The following is a 26,058-nucleotide window of genomic DNA, read 5'->3' as shown; positions in this document are numbered from 1 at the left end:
CTGGGTTCTACGGTTCTGAAAGAGAAAGCGCATAATCTTTAGACTGGTTTTAGTAATTTCTCTCAAGCGAAGTTTGTAGCAATCATTTTAGTCCTGTTGGTCTTTTATTAATGCGATTTTTTGCTTGCCCGAATTTTTTACGGTCCAATTTGACTTTCCGCGTCTTTCCCATTATAGCCCTACTCACAAAATTATAGACCCCCATTTTAGTATAATTATCAAATGCCTTACTTGTAATCGCCCACCCCGTTCTTAGTTCTTAAAGGTCATCGATAGTATAGACATGATCTCTGCACACGCACGTCTGGTTTATTTTCAAAGGTTAGATTATAGTTGGTCGAAATGAAATGTCGAAGCGTATTAAATCATAACTTCGAAGTGTGTTCTAACCTTAATCTCATAACTTACGAATTAAATATTCTTAAGTTTCTAAAATGAATCTAAATATTATAAGTCTACAAGTATGACAAGTAAGTATGCATCTCTCAATGGTCCGGTTTATATTCGTGTTTGCGTGTGAGTATGAGAAAGATATTTAATTTCAACAGCATGAAGTACTTGAAACGCAGATTGAATCATAATAAGTTCACATCTGCAGTTTAACAGTACATCGAAATTGCATAGAATTTTATAGATCTGACTCAAGATTTTATCTTTTTCTAACGTTAGAGTTAGTCATAGTCGATTCACTTATTGTATTACTTTTTTTTTAAAAAAAACTAATTTGAAATGAAGTTATATACTCTTCGCTTGTCCTGCTCTCTTTCATGAAGTTTTGTTTAATAGTTTTCAGCGATGTTTACTTATAATCCTAGTTTTTTAAATGTTTGAAATGAAGTTATTCATTCTGTTTATCTTTCGTCATTCATGACATTTTTTTATTTCCTTAGTAATTCATTATTTGAATTTTATCATTACGATTGTGTTTCTGGGTTATTTTTTAAAAAGTTTTTATGCGCTTAATTTATTTGTTGTTCGTTTGAATCTCAAAAAGACGATGATTTCTAACATTTCAGATCGATTACTCTTCGACCGCCGTACAAAAATTGTGAATAACAAGCTGAACAGCCCTGTTTTCTACCTATTTCACCCTTGTAAAAGAGTAAAGTTAACAACCGTGGCCATAATTTTATTACTTTTCCTATTCTTCTGTATAACAATATGTATCCCTAAATTATCATCAGAAATGTCTGGATTAAGCGGAGATGGTATTTCGTTACAGGAGCGGAAATTGGTTAAACAGTTCCAGAAAGAGTTACACGAATATATTCAGTCACAAACACATGTTCCAAATAAAGGGAACTGTTTAATTTTATCTGCCCCAAATTCTAATCGGCATTGCCCATATTTTCACTTTTCATCGGCGTTTTCTCGGTCAATTATAATAAAAATGTCTCATACAAAGTTTGCAGCAAATTTTTGGTCACATTGATTTTTGAGTTCTTCTTAACTTATTTATTGCTCTTTTTCTGTGTTTCCACATCTCACGTCATTTGAGTTAGTTGTGGTCTCATTAAAGTCAGTTTGCGAAATGATGTCAGCTTGTGCAAATTCTGAGAAATGATCAATTTTTTCCGTTCAAAATGGGTGATTGTCAACGTTGTGTATGTTTCAATGAGTCTTTATGTTGATAATGTTTTAATTGTTCCGACCCCACTTGTTCATTTTTATAGCTGATCTATTTTTTGTTGTAACTTCTTATAGAAAAATTTATATTACACCCCGTCTTTGTTCGCCAGTCAAAATTGCAAATTTGTTAAGCTTTTTAGGGGGAATATAGGTTAATATTTTAAAGCACATGTTGTGTAGGTTTAGAATCGAAAAGGCATTTTTTAAAACCGGAAATTAAATAATTGCCAAGACACACATGCAAAAATTGATGATCGTAGAATTAGAAATATATACTTATTATATGCAGCAGGTACACTTCCTACACGTTTTCTTGATAAATTTGTCTTTTATCGAGGAAATTTCAGTTACATATAGGTTGTGGTAAAGCGCTCGTTATTGCATGGAATGTTTGAGGTGAAAATTTTTGGTAATGCCAATTTTCCAACCAATACTCTTTTTTATAGGCTGTCAAATTTTACATTTTTGCAAACCATTTTTGACTTATTTGTCACTGTTTGGCTGCTCACGATCAAAAATGGTTTCTATTCACAATTGATTACAAACTATTCAATTTGAATATGTTAGCAACAAAAGAAAGTTCAATTTGTTTCAGTTTCTTTTTAAAACTTTTAAATTTGGTACTTTTAATGCTTTTAGATGCGATTATTGGTTTTAATTACCAAAAACCAGTAACAAAACGGATGAGAAGAACACTAATTCCTTAAATTCTATAGAGTAGTACATCACGCCCCTAAGATCAAGAATATCAATTAATACCACTTGTTAGTGCAAGAAACTTATTATTTATTATATTCACATAACGTTCGTTGAGGCAAATTAAAAATACCACCATTTCAACAAATTTACTACCGGATTATATTGTAGATTTGGTCAATCTAAAATTAGAATAACTTATTTGTAATAGGTTAATGCCAGAGAAGTTCTTGCCTAATAAATTTCATGAATTGCTAATCAATTCTTCCCGAAAAATTCTGATTGTAGAGGTGAGAGGTTTTGTGAAAACACCAATTTATCGTTGTCTAGTTTTTGGCAACAAACTGTCGTATTTTAAGATGCACCTATATTATAAGCAATAAATTTTTTAAATATTTATCTTGGTGATAAAAGAAACGTCATAAATATGAAAAAGTCGAATAATTTAAAATTTGCTTGATGTGAAATTTTGTTCTCTGGAACTATTTTAGATATTGAAGATGTCAGTGACAAGCAAAGAAAAAGAATTTAGTTGCTCTTTCAACTTGCTCAGATTTTGTTTTTTGATCTAATATTTTTGTCCGTTTTTTGCTGTCATGGTTCGAAAGGTGGCGTTCTTTGCGTCATAGATATTTGTCCGCTTTTGTTTTCTGACCTTTTCTTCTTCGGGCTGTATTGCTAAGGTTATTTCATCAGGCTGTCAAGTCAAATCTATTTGCAAACATAGCTTAATTTAAAAAAGCACATGAAACCCGCATAAACAGAAATTTTTAAAAATTTTGGAAAGTTGTTGCACATGGGAAAGCCGTATAGAGAGGAATATAAATTCATCAAATTTTTCCTGCAGTTTTATTGTGCTATTTGCTTTTTTGAAAATGAGGACAGGCCCCGGTACTTTGTTGTTTTTACGACACGAGGATTTAAGGTAATCTTTTTCAGCAATTGGTCGAATTGTTCTAAAACAGGATTTAGAACTCATGCTGCACGCAATAAAATTTTGATTTTTTTGTTGTTGAACAAATTAGAAGAGCAGAGAGAACAGAGAATGGTGATGCGAACAAATGTTTGTATTTCATTTTAGACAAAATAAAATCTGTAAATCAGACTTTCCAAAATTTTAATGGAGATTTTCGTTCGGCCACCAGATAAAAGTGTTTTGCTAAAAAGCAACGAGAGAATTGGAAGGAAGTTTTCAGGACATCACCCTAAGGTAAAGTGGAATTTCTTTTAATACTGCTTCTCAGAAAAAACTGAAAATATTGAGTGCACATTTCAGTTGATAAGAGAAATCAGGCTTGCAAAGAAATTGCGGTCAAATTTTTGGTACTTCGGACAGACGCATTTTTTATTTCCTCAAATTGTAACTTTTTCCTATTAGCTGTAATATCTGTTACTCTTTGATAATTATATTTTGGAAGGAAACGATTATAGCAGAACATTGAACTTAGAGGTAAATGTGAAACAGAGAAATAGAGTTATAAGCTGAATTGAAATCGACTGGTAAACATAGCTTCTACAACAGAATTTCGCAGACTTCATCAATATCTAAAAAAAGTCCCGCGCAATACTTTGATGCGAGTAATAAAGAGAGTTGCTGTCTTCTAAAGTTGTAAACAATACAATGTTTCATGTTTGTTAACTTATTGTTTGTTGCGTAGTACCAAAGCATGCAATTTTTGTTTCGACTCCATTTAAGTGGGGGAGGGACTAGTACTGAAATGGGTTTTTGCTCAGTCAATTTTGGCCGATCGATATATTCATCGGAGAGAAATGAGATTGGTAATATTAAAAAGCCCGCGTAGAATATTTAAGATTTCTTGAATTTGATTTTTTTCTGAAGATTTATCGAGGTTTAAAGTTTTGTGAATAGTTAACAGATTTCCGTTGTTTTTATTCACATTTTCTGTAATTTTTAATCTAATTTTTATCGTTTTTGTCAATTTTGCTGAAATTTGTTTAAATTGCTATACTCGCTTTCGTTAATTTTGCTAAAATTTGTTTAAATTGTCAAACCAGTGTTATTATTTTACCTTTCAAGATAGAGGACGGTTGCTGAATAGTTTCAGCCGAGTTCTTTGCTAAAATCTTTGAACTTTTGACTTTTAAATCAAAACTGGCCGCAAATTTGCTTTCTTGAAGCGCACTTTTTTCAAAAAACTTTGCCCATAGTAGGAACCTGAAAACTGCTGACACAATACTTTGCAACTCAAAAAGAGAGCTAGTTTAATTTCAGCTTCCTAAGAGGAATTCCTTGAATATAAAAAACGCCCGTTTTTCGCTAATTTAACTAGATATATATCCAAAATGCGACATTTATTTTCTATGCATTGAAATATTCCATTTGCTAAATTATCTGTTTTACAAATATTTTGAGCAAGTAGGTGTTTTAGTTGGACGTGCAGCTATATCATGCCTAGTTTTGTTCTCTTCTTGGTTTCTTACAATCAAAATTTATATATAAAAATCGGGGCGCAATTTGTTTTCTGAAATACTTTCGTAAGTTTTTGTTCTATGTTAGTTACCAGCGGGAATGATTTGAAATCATGGTTTATTTATATCAAACCCCATTTACATGAAAATGATCTTAATTGAAAATAACATGTTTTGCGGTATCAGGATGAGCTGGTTTTTTGCTTTGGGAAGTGTTTTTTTAAACTTAGTTTCCTTAATTGAGTAAATCCAATTGGCGTCATTATTTGACTCAATTAAAACCAAACCATGTTTTTAGTTGATATCTAATGGCTCTTTTGACTTTGAAAAAAATTGTTTTTGCAGAAGATATCAGTGAGTTTTTGAACCTTGCATATTTTTTATCTTACATAAGTGTACTTTTTCAATAGTCTGAGTAAAAACTTTTCTTTACTCTTTTTTTTCATATGAAGTAAACTTCATCTACTGTTTTTTTAGGTAATGATTTCATGGCTTTGGTACCGTCAGTTCTTGATAGAACACTGACTTTTACAGGTCTATCCCTTGTTGAGGCTCCTTTTTGTTTACTTGACGAAATGTCACATTAATGACAGGTCCAATGGTGTTCAAAACATTTACAATCAACTTTACTTTCAGTTTTGTGATGGATTTTTCTGGATGTCAGGCTGTGTAACCGTTGTCTTGCAAAATGGTTTAGAGTTTTTGTTTTTTACCAGCACTTATCATCTTTTATGTAGTTGTTCAACATATTTCAGATAACGAAAGAACTCAGTGCCTTTTATAATTGCCTCAATGACCCCGATGTATAAATGAACAATTTATTGCTAATGGTTTTTCTGTCTTTCATATTAAATACTTTCTAAAAAATAAAAGTATTTTTGAACTTATCTTCTTACTCTTGGTTTTGTTATCATCTAATTTAGTCTAATTACAGGTCTCATTTTTTAGCCTGAACATACAATAATGGTTATATGTTTTCTTTATATGGTTTTCAATGTCTCTTAATGAATTTAATGGTTTCAAAAATGTGTTTTCGTAAAACTTTGAACTCTGAGTTCTGTTACTTTTTATCGTTTTTGTAGCCTTTTTACCTAGTCTGACTAATAAGAGGCGCGGTTGACTACCTAAGGAGTTGCATGATGATTTGTATTTGTTTTAAGTTGGTAGCAGATAGTTAACATGTTTTTCAAAGTTATTTGTTTTAAAAAATCATTAAATTTTTGAACTTTGTTTTTTATCTTACTTCCGTCAATATGAAGCTATTATCTGTAAAGACAAGTTTCGTCATCGTGCTAATGGGTTGAAAGTCCATCTTTATAAGTGTTTTTTCAGCTAATAGTTTGTGGGCTTAAATACTACTCATTTCAATTTAAAAATAGCGGTTTCTTATTATCTGCCAAATTTTGAGTTTGTTTTTTTTAGTTTCCTTGCCACAATATCACTCTAAAGGCCAGATCTTTTTGGCGCTGAAAGAATGCCTAATTGTTTTTTGTTTCTTTTTATGTTGGCGGTGAAATGCTGATGGTTTTGACGGCTGCGACACTGTCTTGTTTAACTACTCGCTTTTTTTCGTGTTTCTGCCTCTTTTTTTGTTTTTTAATTAAGCTTAATGGCAGGTCTCAATTGATTTATTAAGAGGTATAAATGAACTGGTCTCAGTTGTTCCCTAAGTAATGCCTCAAGAGGAATAAATGATCCTTTTTCTTGATTTCTGTTGAAACCTAATGTTTTTAGTCACTTAGGAAAAAAATTGTCTTCAAAAAGGAAAAATGCTTTTTGAAGTTTGTTCTTTTTGCTGTTTTTGTCGAATTGCTACGGAGTCTTACTGAAGGCAGGTGTTTAAGATATTTTAGTGCAGCACCGCTTAATTTGTTTTATTTAGGTTTTATCTGATGCTTTTTTGATTTTGTTAGTGTGTTTTCATTTAAATTTGTAAATCGAGTTTTGGGTCTAATACATGTTTGTTGTTATTTGTCATTAAAGTTTGTCTTTTCTCATTAATGGCAATTTTTTTGGCCATCTAATGCGGCATTACTATATTCGTTTAGTCGTTTGCTGAACAATATGTAGGTTTTTGAAAGTTTTCTAGCTCTTCCTCATTTGGTAGACAATTAAGCCAAAAATGTGGATGAGCGGGGTCGGACTTTTTGTGCGAACTCAAATTACCGAGCGTCCTTTTCTGTACAGCAAGTGAAAGTGTGTCCTTTCTGATTAGATTAACAATTATTCGTTCAGTTATGCGATTCAATTTGATGCCATTTGCTTCACAGAAGTTGTTCACTGATCAAGATTGTGTCGTTCTAAGAGGTCTAACAACAAAAGCGCTTGCGCTAAAGGAATCTAGCATGGGGTCATTGGGCCCTCATATCAACCAGCTACGACAGTCAAAATTCTATTTCGTTTGAACAGCAGTTGAGAAATAATTTTTCACTGCCACACGATAAACAGTTAGTTACATGGGAAATCATTAGGCCTCTTTTGAAAAATGGCGCTGTGTGAATAAATGGACATAAGATAATTTTCTCAAGAGAGATTTATCATATGTCCGCTTCACACGAAGGATGGGTTTGCAATACAAATTTGTTTAGTTCGCTAATTAAGTTTAGATTTTATGTTTTTGACTCCGTTTGGCAAGCCTGTAAATTAATAGCCCGATTGCATACTAATTTGGTGGCCATTCGATATTTCAGAATAACAATTTTTACCCCATTGTTGTAAAAGGCACAGTTCCCATTAAATAACCTCATACTACTAAAGATGGAGCCTCTTCTCAGAAACATTACAGCAGCAATAGACCTGAGACAGAAGCAGCAGAGGACAACTACACAGTTCAAACAGTGCAATATCCAATTGACATGATAGAATCAACTCATTTCTTGGATCACAACAGGGTTGCATGCAGGGTACGTTTCTAGACTTAATCAAAGTTCGGATAAAAAGAACAGTTTAGTTCCTGAAATGGTATAAAATGTTACGTAACACGGGTAAGATCATGATGAACAGATAGTACCAATGATGACAAGAAACTGTATTTTTCGAAACAACACAGTCGTTGAGGGGCGAACGTAAATTCCGGCAATGTCAATATACACCAAATATTGGATTATAATAAAAACTGGGTATATCTAAAATTTGATCAGTTTTTTAAACACAATACTTAATTTGTTCTAGAAAGCGACTCTTAGAAACATTAGTTGGTTTCAAAGAGTTTCTACACACTAAATAAAACAGGTAAATTTACCTGAAAAAATACCTTAACTTACCTGGAACGTTCAGGTAGTTTTGCCTTACCTGAACTTACCTTAACTTACCTCAACTTTACCTGAAAATTACCTGAAAAATTAAGGGGGACTACCTACCTGAACGTTTACCTGAACATACCTTAAATTTACCTGAAAAACACACCTGAACAGTTAAGGTAAAATTATAGTAAAAGGATTTTGTAAATGTCTGTGCATAAATTAGAAATCGTATTATCACACAGCTATTTCGATAAAGATCTTCCTTATTAGGACACTTCAAAACCAAGTTCTTTCAAATAAGTTTCTTATTTATTCACCATATGGCACGAGATCTTGTCAACCATTCTCAAAAAAATTAACCGAATTTTCCATCTAGGACCATAACCCATATTTTGTTTATTTTTTACCAATAACAACCGTATGACAAGATAATAATTGTACACGTTTGATTTTGTAGCATGTACTTAAATTTCCTGAACATTTAACTTTTAAATTTTTTTGAAGGTAAACTTGTATAATTCGTGAGTCCTGTAAAGGAGAAAACAAGTAATTGCGGTGAAGTAATTATATTGGTATAGCTCGCGTGTCAATATTTTTTTTGTAAATGTACTCAAAGCTTACCAAGAAACATGTGAACTGATACGGACACACTTGAGAGACCAGTAAATATTTAACAAGGATCAATGCAGCCCGAAGTGCAAAGCAGCGGAAGAAATGAAGATCAGGTCACCAAAAAATCATACCAGAGATCAGTTTATAAACTCTCTCGAAACTTTCTTTCTCTGAAATTTCTCTGTTAATCAAAATAATATGTCTACTAATAATCAATAACTTCATAGAAATCTTGCTTGTTGCATTTTAAATTTAGATAGATTGATTGAATAAATCTGAATTGAAACACAATTACGAATTAGTAAACAGTTGCTATGAAGAGTAGTGCGCGCATAAAAAACTGCTCTACGCCAACTGTTAATCGCAATGTTATCCGCTTAAAAGTGCGCTTTGAAACAGCTAACTAGCTACAGCTAATAGCCTTAACTATGCATTAAAATCTATAATAAGCTTCTAAAATCGGTGATTAACATTCGCCTATCGCGTTCCGGGTGCTAGGACAATAGATCGAACGACAATAGATCGAAAGCGAAAATAGATCGATCTATTGTCCCAAATTTTTTGTTTTCGATCTGTTGTCCTTTCGATCTATTGTCCGGTCACCCGCCTTCCGATACGTTTTAGTAAAGTATACTTTTGTAACCATGACTCACATAAAGCCTATGCATTTACACCTCCACGTAATATTTCGCGATACTTCGAATTTTCTTGCCTATAGGATTCTTCTAATCAATCGAGAGTTACCACCCACAACATATCTATCCAGCTCCTATTAATATAAACTTTTAGTACCTTTTTTCAGAATTTACAACCAAACCAAGTAACATTCGAGCACGCCTTCTCCAAGAGTTTTCATTAATGTAGACACACACTGCCAAAAAACGCTGCGAAAATACTCATTAGCCGCTTTCTCCGTAATCAGCACTTCCTCGGTTATATTTAGAACTATCTTGACTCCAGCTCACGTCAATCTATATTGGATTCAACATTCATAAATTTTAAATTGGAACATTCCACTCCCAGTATTCAAGCCATCAGGTTTATTTTTGTCTAAATATTTTAATTTTTTTATTTAGGAAAAGATCTCCCGCTTCAACTTCTCCTCGAGTTTTTTTTCTGTTCACGTAGAAACCCAATCAGATCACACCTCGAAGAAGTAGCCTCGCTCTACTTATAGAAAATTTTTTCTGCTTTGCAACTCCTGGCAGAGAATCAGCAAAACCATAGACCTATTCTTGTTGTCTTCACATAGTTGACCTCAGTCTAAAATTAGTCAGCTCTCCAACCTGCCTCTTCATTTAATGATTCCACTGACAGATAGTGGAATGCGGTTTCTCAACGCGTAAACAAAATAGAACAGCATTCTTTGAAGCTTGATAAACAAAAACAAAACAAACTTTAAACTGATGAAATCATAAAAGCGCATTTTATCCGAAAGCCAAAGCGACAATCTTTTCTGCGAGTAACTGTAGATAGTACTGAATATCTAAAATCTACATTGAGACTTTTACTTTTATTTTAACAATTACAAACCCCTTGACACTGGATAAGCAATGAAACTCATAAGGCTAAAATGATGGAGTCAGTGCAACGAAGAATCTTTTTAAGTATTCAACCTCTCACAATTGCTGAAAATTGTATAACCCATATTTTTTATGGGCACATCCTCCATTTTTTTGAATTCTGCCATACACAATAGATATTATTACAGCTACCGACAAAGTATTTGCTTTAATACTCAATACAATATTTTTGTTTTTTTTAATCTTACGCGTAAATATAACAAGGAATTAAGATATCTAGTTAACAGGAAACGTTGTTAGAAGTTTCTATAACTGTACGGATGATCATATTAGCAGCTGGTAATAGATATACTCTTGGTATAGGTCCGAGGCATTTTTAAACAAGCGGCCGACGATGTCATTACTCGACGTCTGCCTAAAGTCTGACTATCAACAATTTTGAACGGTTTAAAATCTCATTAAAAACAGCTTCAGTGAGCCAAATCCAATTATAAGTCTTAAATGACCTCCAGCGAGCAAAAAGTGGATCATAAGAGGGACCTCTAACGAGCCATGTAGGCTCCATCGGGTTCCATTGGCCAATACAGACTGTTTTGAGGTTTTTATGAGGAGAAAAATGAATGGAAAATAAGCGAAATGTTGTAATTAACGCAAACACGTTTGTGAAATTGGGATTATATAGGCCCTTAATTTTACCGGTACTGCTGTATGGTTTCACGTGCTTGGCTTGACTGCAGGAAGAACTGAATTTCAAATTCCGGAAAAGTTTTAAAAAAGGTAGTCAAATGGATAATGGGAAATAAAGATACAGAATACAAAATTCAGCTTCGAATATGAAACATATTGCCACTACCAATGTTTATCCAGCTTAACGATCTATTACTAGTTTCAAAAGCTTTGAATGAAGAGAATAGTGCCATCGAACTACCAGAAGTACATACGAAAGAAACAAGGAACAACGAAATTTTCAAAATGACAAAAACTCGAACAGAGAAAGCGTGCAGCGAATTCACCTTTAAAACCTGTCGAATTGCAAACCGACTAGAAAATTTTATAAACTTAAGAGAACCTTCACTTTATAAAAAAATTGATCAATCTAACCCAGATCTGTTTCGCCGACTTTTTTTTTCTTAAATTCTGTTTATCTATTTTACAGATATCTTCGGTGAACCACGTAGTGGTAATTATCCCAAGCACAGCTGGCAACTATTACAGACGACTGGTTGTCAGATCCACATGGGCCAACTCAAACCATCTCAATTACGACAAAATCGACAAGCAGATTCATGCTTTCACATTCAGGCAACTGTTTCTTTCTCGCTGCCATTTGCGAGTATAATATTTCACTGCTGCAGTTGACCCTTTAAAACAATTTTTTGATTCATTAACCCACAAAATAACTTCATGGTGCTTTTATGGAAAATAGACAAATATATTTCTGTGCATGTGCCCTTTCTTCACTTCTAGGCCAAAAGTTGCACAAAAGGAAAGGATTTTTCCCTAAAATCCTGGAAAAAAATTTTTTTTTTTCTTTCTCGAGACATTATAACCCAGGAATTAAAAGTGAAGCGACAATTTGGCTCATAAAGACAAATAAAGCAGCAGTATAGCTTTACAGCTGAGCCTTATATTTTCTCCATAGCGCGTTGTTCTCCTTCATAGAACGCAATAAAAGTTAGCGGATTTCTCAACGTTGATGCCGTCTGTCTTAAATTACAGAAAATTGGGGTTGAAGATTAAGATTTTCAGTGCATTTAGAGCTTAATAGTCAAGCACTACGATGCATGATCTATGGTACAGGATGGACCTGCGAACTCGCGTGGTTTTTCTTTCGCAAGAAATGTTCTGAAGCCTCAACCCCCCCCCCCCCCCCCCTCCCCTTACTTAGCTCATGTTGTAGATCTCCCTCCCCCATGCATGCATGTACATGGGGGATGCGCTTCTACTGGTGCATTTACTGATCCTGCACTGATCAGTAAATGCAATGGTATGTGCTCATAGGTGCAAATGCTTTTTTCGAACACAAGTGCTTTTTTCGAACTCCTAAATTTAGCAAGAAGAAACCGTTGTCTGACTTGTGCGTCTTTGTAGTTTCGTATTTGTTATTGGACGTCCCTCAAGTCGGGAGGAAGAAGAACTGGTCGAACTAGAGCAGAAGTGGTTCCACGATCTCATCATTGGAAATTTTATTGGTTGGCTATTGTTTACGCTTTGTGCACAATATCTATCTCCTTTTATGACAAAATATGAAACTATCCACTCGTTGATGACGGGCTATCAAATAGTTGTTAGAAAGTGTTTCGGTTTCGGCTTCCACGGCGAAGCCCAAAAAGTCAACTCTTCTGCGAGACACCTTTTTTGTTAGCACGGTAGAATATGAATATCTAGAAAAGACATATTTTTGAAGAAATTAAAACTAAATTCATCAAATCTTAGTTTGGTTCAATGATATTAGTCTGGATGGTCCCACAAACAAAAAGAAAAGGGTCGTAATGAGGGTCGAAGAGGGTGAGTGATGAGCGTTTTTACAGAATTTCCTACCTGTTATATGCTAGATAACTTATCAGAACTTGAAATTTTTATACAAGTTCAACAGAAACGCAAATGGATTGAAAACAAATTATGCACTGATTTGAAGCGCCCTGGTTAATTTTTTGGCCGTCCGAGAATCCACTTTTTCAAAGTTTAACCTTTAGAGCATTGTAGTCAGCTTTTAAGACTGCTTAAAAGAAATATTCTGATAAAAAAGAAGTCTATTCGACATTGAAACCAATAATAGAAATTAAAAAACCGAAAATTAAATATAGAAGTATTCTACAAAGTTAGGATGAATTGCTTTCAAATGACTGGCGTAGGACTGGCATTGGTTTTGACAGCTTAACCCAAGGAAAGTAACGCTTAATTTGTTGGCAAGGGTATCTATATAGATGTTACTAACCCTGCTATTTAATAGCGGCCGTCAGCCTCTCAAAGACTATTGTAAAGACGCTCTGCTTTTGAAATTCGTTTTACCTTTCGACCACGATTTCGATTTTACTAAAGTCACGACTTTCATCTTTGACATCTGGTTCAAACTCAAACGGAACCAGATAAATCAATAAAGGTCAGGCTCTAAGACTTAATGTTGAAAGACTAAATGCAGTAAGTTATCAAAGTTCCTCAGAGTATACGGCTAATTTTTTAGTGTTAAGCATATTGTCCGCCAATTTAGAGACTCAATTCACCATCGTTATCGAGTATATTGAAACTGCAGACCAAAATAGAACACTTTTTACAATTGATTTTTGTTGTTTTCTTTTCGTCCAAACTGTTTCAATTTCAACGGTTTTCTTTTTGTTTTAACTGTTTCAATCTCAACGTAGGTCAATGGGGTCAACAGTTGCTGTTTTTCGGCAGTCTGTTTTTTCTGTTTTTCATACATAGAAGGTAATTTTCAGGACTTGCACTTCGTTAAGGTTAAGAAATTAGTTAACAGCAAGGTTCGGTTCTCATCAGAACCTTCAATTTTTTGAAGCATAAATTCTGCGTACTTGGTCCAATTTCTTCTTCTATGTGACATAGTTGGTGCAATGTCTTCTTCTAAGAGCATGCAGAAAATAAGCTTCACAAAAAAGTTCTGATTAGAAACCGACAACTGCTTTTGTCTATTTTTTGAATTTAGGAATCTAACAGTTTCAACAGAGTGCAGTTCTCGACTTGAAAAAATAATTTCTTTTCAAAAACCGAAAACTGAATGGAGAATAAAAAATGATTCATTATATTAAAACAGTACTTATCATCTACTTATTAATTAATCGTCATATTACCTACATGTATGTAACCGCGCATTTGGAGCAAAAGTAGCATGTGTCATGCTTTGATCTACTCTCTTGCGTTATGTGACAGCATCCCGAAAAATAACAGTTGATCAACTTTTGATCCATTTTGTTAAATGGACTGCTTTGCACTGTGCTACATGCAATACTGACAATACTGACAACGGTCAATTGACAAGATTTGACAAAAATTAGAAAAATTAAAAACAGCACTCAAGCGATGGACAAAACTGTAATTTTTTGGAAACAAACAATGCGTTTTTTATGTGAAATCTACAAATGTAGACATATAAAAATCTTTCAAATAAAAAGAGCAGGTGTAACAACTCTCTGAAAGCTGATTTAGAAATATAGAATTTATATTTGAACTTTATTGTCTAATCAATTCCAAAAATCCTATTCGAGGAGGCTAACAACATCTCAATATTTATTACTTTTACAAGATGATTTCAAAATGAAAAATGGATAATTGTGAAATATTTTTTTTGTAACGTTTAAGGCCAATGACCCGAGGAAGAAATAAAAATCGCAGGAAAAGTCCTGAGCAACATTTAAAAAAAATTTTTTGAGTAAGAACAAAAACCTAGACTCAGAATGGACTATGACTGCATTTGGAAAAACATTTACAAAAACCCGACAGGAAAATTGTTGAAGGCAGTTACAATCATGTCAAAATGCCACACGAGAACAAAAACCTTCTAGCAAGAAAGCAAATTTGTTTTCAAATATCGTTTGCTCACACTACTTCAAAATTAGATGAACAGTTTTCACGCCGCAAAACCACTTGCTTTTTTGCTCAACTTTCTGTTTCACCGTAACCAAAATCATCACTTCAATATGACTTAGACATCATGTGTGAACCGACTTTAAATCAGAGCCGGAACCTATCTGAATTGGATATCCAATTAGGATCGAGCTCTAACTACTCACTAACACTATCATCTCAAGTCGAACAAAGATAGGCAACCCGAAGACAATGAAGACATAAAGAGATAAATCGGGACATCCAATACCATTGAAACATTTGAAAGGACGTAAAGAAATAAAAGTAACCGTGCTCGTAGTTTTAGGACTTCATTTCACAAAAGTACAACAAAAGTAACAAATTATGTGCGAAAAGAAATTCAGAAATAAGTTGAAAGCAGTGTTTGGTTTTCTTCAGAACCTTCCATTTTTGAAGCAAAAATTTGGCGTACTTTGTCCAAATTCCTCCTCTAATTGACATACTTGGTGCAATGTCCTCTTCTAAGAGGACATTGGATCAAGTATTCTAAAATTGTGCTTCACAAAAAAAGTTTTGATTAGAAACTGACTACTGTTTTTAACTTTTCTAAATTTAAGGATCTAACAGTAGTAACAGTGCAATTCTTGACTTGAAAAAGCAAGTATGCATCTGAATGGAGAATAAAAGATTGAAATATGATTTTAACACAGTATTACCTATTATTTACTCGTGTACATTACCTACATGTATGTAACTGCGCATTTGGAGCAGATATAGCATCTGACGTGCCTTGATGTTCCATTGTTTGACAGGATTGTGAAAACTAACGTTTGATCAACTGTTGATCTATTTTGTTAAAAGGACTGTTTTCCACTGTGATACTTGCAATTTTTTAGCCTACTGTTCCACTCAAATTCTGTGAGTTTCAGATGAAAACGTAAGTCAAAATTAAAATTAACTTTTCAAAGTAAAATCAGAAAATTCAATGTTTGTCAGTTAAAAAAAACCTGAGTCCCATTTTAAGCTTTTTTCTCAGAAAAATGAGATACTGGCAATATTCGATTGAAACGATTCAAAGAGGAAAACAGCACTCATGCATTAGACAAACTTTTTTTTGTTGATGTAAACAATTTTTTGTTGAAGTGAAACATGAAAAGGTAGACAACTAAAATTTGTCGAACAAATAGAGCAGTTGTGGTAGCTCTCTAAACGCTGATTTAGAAACATACAATTTATATCTCAACTTCATTGTCCAATCGATTGCAAAGATTCTGTTCAAGGATGACAACAAAATATCTTTTTTTAAAAAACTTTTACATGCTTATTTGAAAGTGAAAAAAGGATAAATGTGAAATTATTCGAGGAAGAAATTGTGCTCTGACATTTCAGCGATTTTTTATTGACTAGAAATCATGCGTGAACAGATCTTAAAGCATAGCCGGAACCGACTCCAGCTGAATATCACGTAGAATTGAGCCGACTACTCAACTGCCACTAAGCGACACTACCACGATTAATCTCCTACATTTTGGCTGAAAATAAAATGAGAAACTTATTTTAGTGTAACTATTGTTCCATAATATACTATAGAAAAGGGCACAGTTTTAAGAACGCAGTTCCAAATTTTGTGCTGCACACATTTTTTACACCTCGTGGAAATTGTATCGTTAAGATTCTCATCTCAAGTCGAAAAGAAATGAGCAACTCGAAGACAATGAGGACACAAATAGACAAATCTGTACATCCAATACCATTGAAATTGTTGAGAGGACGGAGAGAATTAAAAGTAACAGTGCTCGTAGTTTTAAGACTTTGTTTCACAAAAGTACAACAAGAGTAACAATGTACGAAAAATATTACCTCGGTTGAAAGGTGTGATAGGTTTGATACTGTTTTACAATAATATATCTCAATCAATTTTCGGGTTTGAAAAAAAAAACACGAAAAAAACCTCTTAATTGTGGATAAGAATTTAACCACCACGTAAATAAACCCCCACTTGTCTATTAAAGAGCTGCGCATATAGCACGTTTTGCCTTGCCTCCTGGGCCATTACCATACCTTAGCGGCCTGTGGGACCTGATATGAAACTGACCAACTGAACATATTTGATCAGTACCAGAAGTCGAATTTTAAATAGGGGGGGGGGGGTTACTTCCACGGGGTTCTTTCCACGGGGTTTGTTTCCTTGGGAGTTTTTTTCCTATCTAAAATTAGGTGTTTTTTTTCCGTGGGGGTATCCTAGACTGCAATTTGCAATTCTCGGAATTATTTCATTTCTTAGATGTGTAAATTTTGCACATATTTCAACCCAATTCGTTTTTGAACTCACTGCATTTTCTGCATTTTGGGTTCAATTCGACATCATTTCTACTCATTTTGATTGAAAATTCACGCATAAACGGATCACATATTCAACATTTTCAACCTGAATTTATCCCACTGTCAATCTCTTCGACAAATCTGTCCACACATGCTCTTCAGATAGTTACCAGAACTTGACACTGAAGATGCTAACTGCCTTCACGTGGGTGGACAGGCTGTGCCCAGATGTGATGTTTGTGATCAAAGCAGACGATGACTCATACATCAATATAGACATAGTGGAGGCTATTCTGTCTCAAGTGGATCAGAAACAAAGTTACGGGGGAAGGTGTCAGAAGGTAGTTTTATCTATTTTTTTTACTCTGACTGGTCACAAAAATTAACAAACAATTATATGAGAAGTTGGCTCTGATAAGTTTTGCTGCCTTTTTGCTATAGAAACTTAAGCTCAGCAGCTTGAATGAAAATCGCAAAACTGTCCCCTCCCCCTATGAATAAATTTTTGTTTTCATTTGCATGTGAGAGCAAACTAATTGAGTACAATTCCTACTCAAAAATTCAGCAATATTTATCACAAATTATGTCACACATTCATCAAGCGCTGAGTTTAAGATATCGGCTTAAGAAATTTGACTGTTTTTTTCCAAAAGTTCAAGCTCTGAAGTCAAGTTAACAAAATCATAACTCAGTTTACCTAAAATTGAAAAAAATGCTTATAATTCTACCTTTTTTCCTCTTCAATTTCATTTTCTTTTTCATCAAGAATGCGGCTCCGGTTCGGGACCCTTCGAACAAGTTCTACGTGAGTGAGGAACAGTACCCTGCATCAGCATTCCCCTTCTACTGCGAGGGTCCTTTCTACTTCATGTCAGCGGACGTTGCCCGAAAAGTGGCCCGGATGTGTTACAGATTCCCATTCCTCAAACTGGAAGACGTTTTCATGGGTGCATGCATTGAACGGTTAGTAAAAGAAAACTGTTAAGAAAATTTCTTACATCCGTTAAAACTGATACTGATAGGTCTGATAGTAAACAGTTTGACGTATGAGAAAGTTTATGTACAAGGTTTTACTATAATATATCTCAATCAGTTTTCAATTCTTGGAATTGTTTCAATTCTTGGATGTGTAAATTCAGCGCATTTCAGCTCAATTCATTCTTGAGCTCACTGCATTTTCGGCTATATATAATCATGCATGAGCTTAGCTCAGTTTTCATCAATACAGCCCATTTTGAGTTGAATTCGCTCATCAACCGGATTTTTCAAAAGAACTCGTAATTAGTTATTTCCAGATCAAACCCATCTAGACATTAAGGGTTTATGGTTAAATTTTAGCCTGCTCAAATTCCGTGCTGTGTTCATAGCCTCGTTCAAGTTAATTTGAACGGGTGTGTTTCAGCGTGTGGTCAAAAAGATTGCACCTAGCACTTAATAATACTTGACTGTAGATATCTTCAAAAATATAATTCAGTCTTGGAACTTGAGAAACTGATATCCCATGGTGTATAAATATATAAATATATAAAATATGAATAAATATATAAAATAAAAAGCTATAAACTAACTCCAAACACTATTAACTTTTGCGGCCCACTGCCACTAAATTGTAGGAACGGAACAAAATATTGAGTTTTTTGGGATAGAAAGCATCAATTTTCATATTTATTGCTTCATATTGCTAGCAGCAGCCCCTTCCTAGTGGAGCAGTATCGGTTGTTGCTTTCTTCCTGCTCAGAAAAGTTTTCGGCTCTACCAAAAATTGTAAACTTTTTTCAATATTCGGATATCTCACAGATTCCTCTCGTTTCAGTATCTCTAAAAGTCCCCGAAAAATATAATTTGCCGAACTTTTTGAAACACTAATAAGCACTCGTATTATACCCTAGTTAGTCCGATTTTTTGCACGAGTTTACATTTATTTTCCTATTGTTCCTCCCAATAGTAGTAACTTGATGCTTTGGCAAATTTGCGTAGCGGCGTTTGGTTACTTAATTGTTCCGACCCCCACTTTAGTGGGGAGGGAGGAACTATATACTCAACTGGTTTTTTTTTGTTCAGTCAATTTTGGCCGACCGATATATTCATCGTAGAGAATTGTGAGTGGTATCATTAAAAAGACCGTTCAGCGTAGAATACGGAATTAAAAAATTTTTTGATTTTCGTGTTTTACAGGGAGTTATCGAGCTTTAAAATTTTGTGAACATTCGACTGTTTTTGTTCACATTTTCAGTAATTTTTGCTAAGATTTGGCACAATTTCCCTAATATAAGTCAAAAAATTTAAAATTTTTAACGGCCGAGTGTTGTAGTTACCGTTAGAGATAGAAAAACGTTGCTGAATTGTTTGATTGAATTTTTTTTTGGCTAAAATTTTTGATAAAATTTTTAAAATTCAAACTTTTTTCATCAAAAATGGCACAAAATAAGCTTTTTTGGTCCACTTTGTTAGAATTTGCCAGACTTAGTGACCTAGAAAGCTAAACACAGACTCCCTTATCTCAAAAAGAGCTCTAGTTGCATTTATGCGCCGTATGAAAGTCTTCTGGAATTAAAACTTGCATTTTTTTTTCAATATTTGAAGAATTCCACACAACAATTGGTCTAATTCGCAAATACTTGGAACACTTGGTCGGTTTGCAGGGCGCGCGACAAAATCAGGGAGAGGTTCGATAATATCATGGACTCTTAGAATCGGAGACTTTCTGGTTTTTTATTTTTGATGCTGCCTTTTTTTTCAAAATAATTTGCTTTGGTTCTTTTATGTTAATTACTGACAATATTTTTTATTCACGGCTCCGTTAATGAAAGCTACAATTTATGTAAAATTGAGCCCGAATGTAGATACAGTTTTTTTCTAGAGAAGTAAAGGGTTTTTATGGCTTTGAGGAAGAGTTTTAGTAAAATTTAATTGAATTCTTGTCTTTTGCCTTCAATTGTTATTCTTTTGGCAGATTTTTAAGTTTGACCACTCAAAGATCTAAATTTTTTCTTCAAAAGGTGGAAGTAAACCTTTTTTATACATTCGGTTGTTACCTAATGTCTCATATGTTATTGAATTTATTTGTTTTAAGGAATTTTCTTTGATTTTTTGAAGTTGTCAATTTTTTATAGTATTTTAGTCAACATTTTGCTTATTCTCAATCAGTACAGGTCAACCTTTCCTCCTTATAGAATAAAAACTTTTTTGTGGCCGATTGTTTTAACAGAAGATTGTCTTGCTTTTGGTACTACGTTTTTATACAAAATTTTCTAATTTTTGTACATTATTGCCAATTTTTGTTGTTGTTTTTGTTTCTTTTGTATATTGTCACGTTAATTACCAATCTAACTGAAAAAAGCTTTAAAACATTTGAAATTGAACATAATTTTTGTTTTTATAACCAGTGGTTTGAAGGGCTGCGACACCGTTCTCTTGCAGAATTTGGTAGAGTTTTTTATTTTTGCCCTTTATTTGTTAATTTATTGTCATCTGCCAAATATAGTGTAATTAAAGATCTCCGTGGCCAACTATAGATAAACAATTGAACCTAAATAACTGATATCGATAAATAACTAGTGGATGTTTTGACTTTCGAATTAAATTTCTGGAAATAAGATTAATAGTTTTCTTCAACCTTTCCCTTTCGTTCTGGTTTGCGTTTTTTTTCGTATTTTACAATGTTTTATCAATTTCGTAACTTAGCCTCTTTATTTAGAGCTTTTAAAAATATTTTGTTGAATCAAACAATATTTTTTTGTTTAAACTATTCAAATGATGTCTTCAGGGCTTAGAGAATTTGTTTCAGAAGAGTTTTGTGGACTTTAGATCAAAGGAGACGTAAATGAAGATGTTATATTCTCGCGGTGAATATCTTATAAATTTAATGGCTTCAAAACTGTGATTTCGTAAAGTTGTTTTTGAAACTTATTAGTTTAGCTTGTATTTAATGTTGTTTTGTAGTCTTATGATTTAGTCTCATTAATAACAGTCGCAATGAGTTTTCCAAGTAACTGCAAGACAAACTGTCTACTCTTTTTGATCGAAAACTTTTGTTGGCTATGAATTTTGAAAATACTTGTTTTTAATAAATAAAAAAAAGAGATAGATTTCTGAGATCTGCCAATTTTATTTCTGTTATTTTGTAGCTAAGCATGTCTATATACATTTCACATCATTTATGTTTTCAAAGACATTTTGCTCTTCATAACGGTTTTTTTCTTCAGATGGTCTTTCTTCTTGGAACAACCAGTTTTCATAAAACCAATTTTCGTGATTTTTGTAAATTTGCCCCTTATTTTGTAGGTTTTTGTTTTTTTTTTGTTCGCACGATATCACAATAATGGGCGTCGTTTGACTTACAAATGTTGTCACCTGCAAAAAATGCATACGAAAAATTTTGTTGTTTTTAGTGATCACCATAATATTTAATTGATTGGGTGGACATCGTTTTCGTGCGTTATTTTTTTTGCAAATTTTGCCTGTGCTTGTCGTTCTTTTTGTTGTCGTATGACATATCCTGGATGATAAAAGGCCTCAGTCGCGCTCTATTGAGGTATAAAAGACTCTTTCAATGATTTCATTTGATGCCTAATGTTTCTAATCAGTTCGAATTTAAAACTTTTTTTGAGAAAAAGCAATGTTTTAATAGACTTTTGCAGCATTTGCTCATTTCTAGTCGATTTGTTGCGAAGTCGCATTGAGGAAAAGTCCCATATTTTGATCCAAAAAGTACCGGTTGATCGTCTTAGTATAAATTTTATCTGATGCCCTTTTGATTTGGTTATTAGTGGTTGGACAAGGAGTTTTGGTCGTAATTAATTTTTGTAACTATTTGATTTTTATTGCCGTCTTTTCTAGTGGTCATATTATGGTAGCCACAGGTCTCATAGACCCTCAAGAGTAGATTGTTTTATTCTTTTAGTAGTTTGTTGAACGATATGTTGATATGTTAATTTTTTTTATCTCTTCCTCATTTGTTAGACAATTAAGTGAAAAATGTAGACGAGCGGAGTCGGAACTTAATGTGCAAACGCACATTACCGAGCCTCCTTGTTGAATAAGGCGTCGTTAAACACCCATATCAGGACTAATAAAAATGTGTTTCATAATTAGAGGGAAGGCAATTACCACAATGGGAGTGACACTTTCCTATGGTTCTCTAGTTGAAATTCGGTGACCAACACTTTGCGAGCACATCTCCGAGTTTTTCTTTCAAACATCAGAAAGTTGAGAGAAAACGTTTGATTATTTCCAGTTTCACCAGTAGTTTCATCAAAGTAGCAGATCAAGGCAATGGGATTCTGATCTTTTCCATTTTTGCCCCCATTTTTGTGGCTGCATATTATTTGCAAACCCCAGACGCATGTGTATTATTTTTATATAATGATTTGCTATGTAATGGCACGTGTTCTGTATCCGGGGGGTGGGGATTGAATAACGTACGGGGGTACAAAAGGAAAAATCCAGAGACTCCAGTACTTTTTGGTGCAACAGAATTTGAGCTACCATAAAAATTAACGACCGAAGTCTCGGAGAGCAGTAAGTTATCTAACGTTGTGAAGGGCAGTTCATAGAGTTTGACCTCCTCTCTTCAATCCCACTGCGGCACATCAAACCCCTCATCCCAACCCTCAACCTTGCCAATCGTTCCGCTCGTAACCCGCCGAGCTCACCCCACCCACTTAATCCTTGGATTCAACAGTTTAGTAATCTGGAAGGTATGGATTCAACAGTCTAGTAATCCGGATAGGCCGGAAAAATTCATCTTATAAATATCTTATAACATCCTATAATACCTTATAAAAAAACTGAGGGAATAATTTAATTCATAAAATATCGTCTGGGAACAATTAATAATTCAAGAATGCCTTGTTTTTTTTCAAAACCTGCTCAAGTCTTGAACCTTGTCATGAAAGCGTGATTGGGTTAAACAAGCGTTTGTTTCACTACGGGTTGAGTAAATAACGTCAAGGAGTTTTAACTTGACAGTATCTATCAATGTTTTTGGGGCCATTGAAAGTCCGCGTTACTCATGGCAGCGGCTAGATTCCTCTTGTCATTGACTCCTGGAAAAACTAAACAATTTCATCTCTTTGCAAAAACTGCTTGGCAAGATGTCCACTTCTGTCGTTTGTTCAGCGGCGGAACGTACTCCAGGTCCAGGTCAATTTTTTCAAGGTCACCCACCGTCTCTTTCAGGGACTCTTCAGGTCAGCGCCTCCAGTCTCGAAGTGGTGAGGTGTCAGTGAATTGTTTTCCTCGTGGCTGCTTCTCACGTGGGGGACTGGATGGGAGTTGACAACGAACTCACAGTAGTCTTCACAGTTCGAATGGGCCTCTCCTTTAACCCACCAAAGTAAGGATCAGAAGGGGATTGAGCTTCCACTGGACAGACTGGTTCAATAGCTGATCTTTGATGTAGCCATGGTCCAAGGGCAGTGATCTTTGTCGGATCTGCTTTATGCTCCGAGGAAATTAGCTCGGTTGTCCGACTCCATCGAATGCCGTCGGCCGAATTGTGTTGTAAAGCGTCGAATTCAAGTCAAACAATTGTCCGTGCTGAGGTCCACGGCAAATTCAGAAAGAATCGCTCTTGTGACTAAAAGGGTGAACAAACGGATACAGGACTTCACTTCTGCATCTCGATGAACAACGACAACCCGTCCAAGGTAGTCCATGCCCACGTTGGTGCAAATTGGTAACTATGTTTCCTAGAAACGATTGTCTGGCAGCTTTAGGATTAGTGCTCTAAAGTGACTTCAAAAGAAGACAAAGAGACTTAAAGTATGCAATATGTTAAACATGTGTTGACGAGTTAGATTTATGAGTTGAAGGGAACTTCTTAGAGTTTGAACCCCCTTCGCCCCTCTCCAAACAGCACCCAAGTCCTCATCTCTGCCCTTCGTTTCACTCGTAACCCAGCGCTCCTGATCCTTACTGCCAAGTTCTCCTCGCGCCGCTTCAAATCAGCTAAAACTAGACTTCCTAAACCGTAGCTAGCTACTGACTTTGCCAATGGCTGTAGCCGTATGCGACCAATTCAAACGACGTTAGTTGGTTATGTTTGTTTCCTCAAATTAGTTTTCAGCAGTTATCAGTGGTGCACAGAACAAGGTTATATATAGCTTTAATGGTTAGGACCTGAAGTGAAAAAACAAATGCGAAAAATGCTTCATCTGCACTGATTTTAGAGTTAAGAATTTGTTGTAGTTATTCCAACAAATAATTTTTGGAAACGTTGTTTAATTGTGCTGAAGTTGTAAGTTATGTTTTGTTTTTTGGACTCTTTTTTGGTGACAAAATCTGCTCTCTTACATAATTTTGCTCTCCTATATATCTTGAACAATCATGCTTACCGAATGAGGCTAGCCAAACAGAAAAATAACAGTATTAGCCTATATCGCTCCATCAGAGCGGTTGTTGAATTATGAAGTCTTAACGAGTCTTTTGGCTATGTTTTCTGAAATTGAAACAAATTTGTGCATGAATTAATTTTTGTTTTTTTTTTCGAATAAAAGTCTGATTTCTTTTTTAAACGTTTAGCTGTAATGTTTCGAGAACGCCTAGTTTTTATTGTATAGCAGTTAGTAACCTGTGGTAATATCCAAGTACGATGGTCATTTTGAGGATGCCCATTCCTCGCTCTCACTTGTGCCTAGCCTCAATTACATCTTACCCCCTCTACTGCACCATCCCCTACCCTACTATATCCTCACAACTTCGCCTCTCCAATGTTACCCTCTCCCAAATACCCCTAAAACCTCTCCTACCCATTCCACTATGCGTCTATTTCTTTTCTGGGTACCCTGCTTGGTACACCCAAAGCGCAAGTGCTATTTTTCATTAAGTAACTGGCTATATAACAAAATAACTGGAAAAAAATATTAGGCGGAGAACATATTCGATCTCATCTCCCCGGTAGATTATGACCCCGATTATTCATGGGGGAGGGAGAAAGTTCCCTAAAAATTATACAGCTTACAACATAAAAAGAAAAGGCTTTAAAACTATCGTCAACTAAACTTTGCCTATTCGTGTCCGTGGGAACAATAATACTTTGGTGTGCAGGTACATCAACGTAACCCTGTTCGACCTTCCTCACGAAGTGATGCCCTACTCGGCTTCGAACCCACGCAGAGTGCCTCGCAAATCAATCTCAGTACACAAAGTCAGTCCGGGCATTCTCATGCAGATATACAGGAAGATCCATTTGGAGTTGCAGCCACATAAACTTCTGGCTAATTCGGACATTCCAGGTTACCTTCTGGACCAAGAAGGTCAAGGGTTGAATTCCGGAGATGGCAGGATGTCTTCGAATGACAGCGCTAAAATGGCGAAGGAATTGGAGAGAAAGTTGCAAATGAGAAAACGTTTCCAACCAAGTCTTAACAGTCGCCTTCATAACTCAGATTGATTTGTTATTTTACATCCTCATTTTTCGTGCAATTTAAATAATTTCATCATTTCAGTCGGTTTTGTTTTTTTTAATCTTGCATTAATTGAATTTTCGGGTCTTTCACATTATAATCCCCCCCCCCCCAGCTTCGTGGTCAGATAACCTATAGACCCCCCATCATGGTAAATATACGATAATGGGGGAGGGCTATAATTTCATAGGGGGGGCTATAATGGGAAAGACCCGAATTTTCCTCTAATAGTAATAATAGTCCGGGATTTAGGATTGGTTCTAGGTCCAGGGGTCGTCTCCACTTCCTATCATTTGAGAATTACTCCCAAGAAACATCTCCAATTATGGTTCATTTTTGTAAATGAGGGGGGGGGGGGGGCTTTAAGCTCTGAGCTCACTAAGCAGGAGAGCAATGCACACTGAGCGGGAGGGGGGTATTCTAGTAATAGTAGACGACACCAACTACCGGTGCAAAAAATTGATCATTTCAAATTCCGGGTCTTTCACATTATAGCCCCCCCCCCCCCACCGCAACATGGTGATTATACCATAATGGAGGGTAATAATTTCATGGGGGGGGGGGCTATAATGGGAAAAACCTCAAATTCCCCAGTTACAAAGCATGTTACATTTTAGTGATTAAGGATCTATTTTGCCCCCCCCCCCCCCAGTGTTT

At 34.9% G+C, this 26,058-nt stretch overlaps 1 protein-coding gene across 3 annotated transcripts; it reads left to right on the top strand.

The window, feature by feature from the left end:
- Positions 1-25,447, top strand: LOC142353599 (beta-1,3-galactosyltransferase 5-like). Of its 3 annotated transcripts, none has more exons than XM_075405885.1 (7): positions 1-46; positions 7,446-7,658; positions 11,289-11,434; positions 12,224-12,324; positions 17,156-17,334; positions 17,760-17,956; positions 25,043-25,447. In XM_075405885.1, the coding sequence occupies exons 2-7, from the start codon at positions 7,611-7,613 to the stop codon at positions 25,386-25,388; spliced, it is 1,017 nt and encodes a 338-aa protein (XP_075262000.1). In that variant the 5' UTR covers positions 1-46; positions 7,446-7,610; the 3' UTR covers positions 25,389-25,447. The 3 variants fall into 3 exon arrangements, with proteins under 3 accessions (XP_075262000.1, XP_075262001.1, XP_075261999.1); XM_075405886.1 differs by lacking the exon at positions 1-46 and adding an exon at positions 7,134-7,202; XM_075405884.1 differs by lacking the exon at positions 1-46 and having other exon boundaries at positions 7,380-7,658.
- Positions 25,448-26,058: the final 611 nt, after the last annotated feature.

Source organism: Convolutriloba macropyga, chromosome 14 (assembly GCF_964194025.1).
Source record: "Convolutriloba macropyga chromosome 14, txConMacr16.3, whole genome shotgun sequence".
NCBI classification, from domain to species: domain Eukaryota; kingdom Metazoa; phylum Xenacoelomorpha; order Acoela; family Convolutidae; genus Convolutriloba; species Convolutriloba macropyga.
This window is presented reverse-complemented; position numbering and strand designations above follow the sequence as displayed.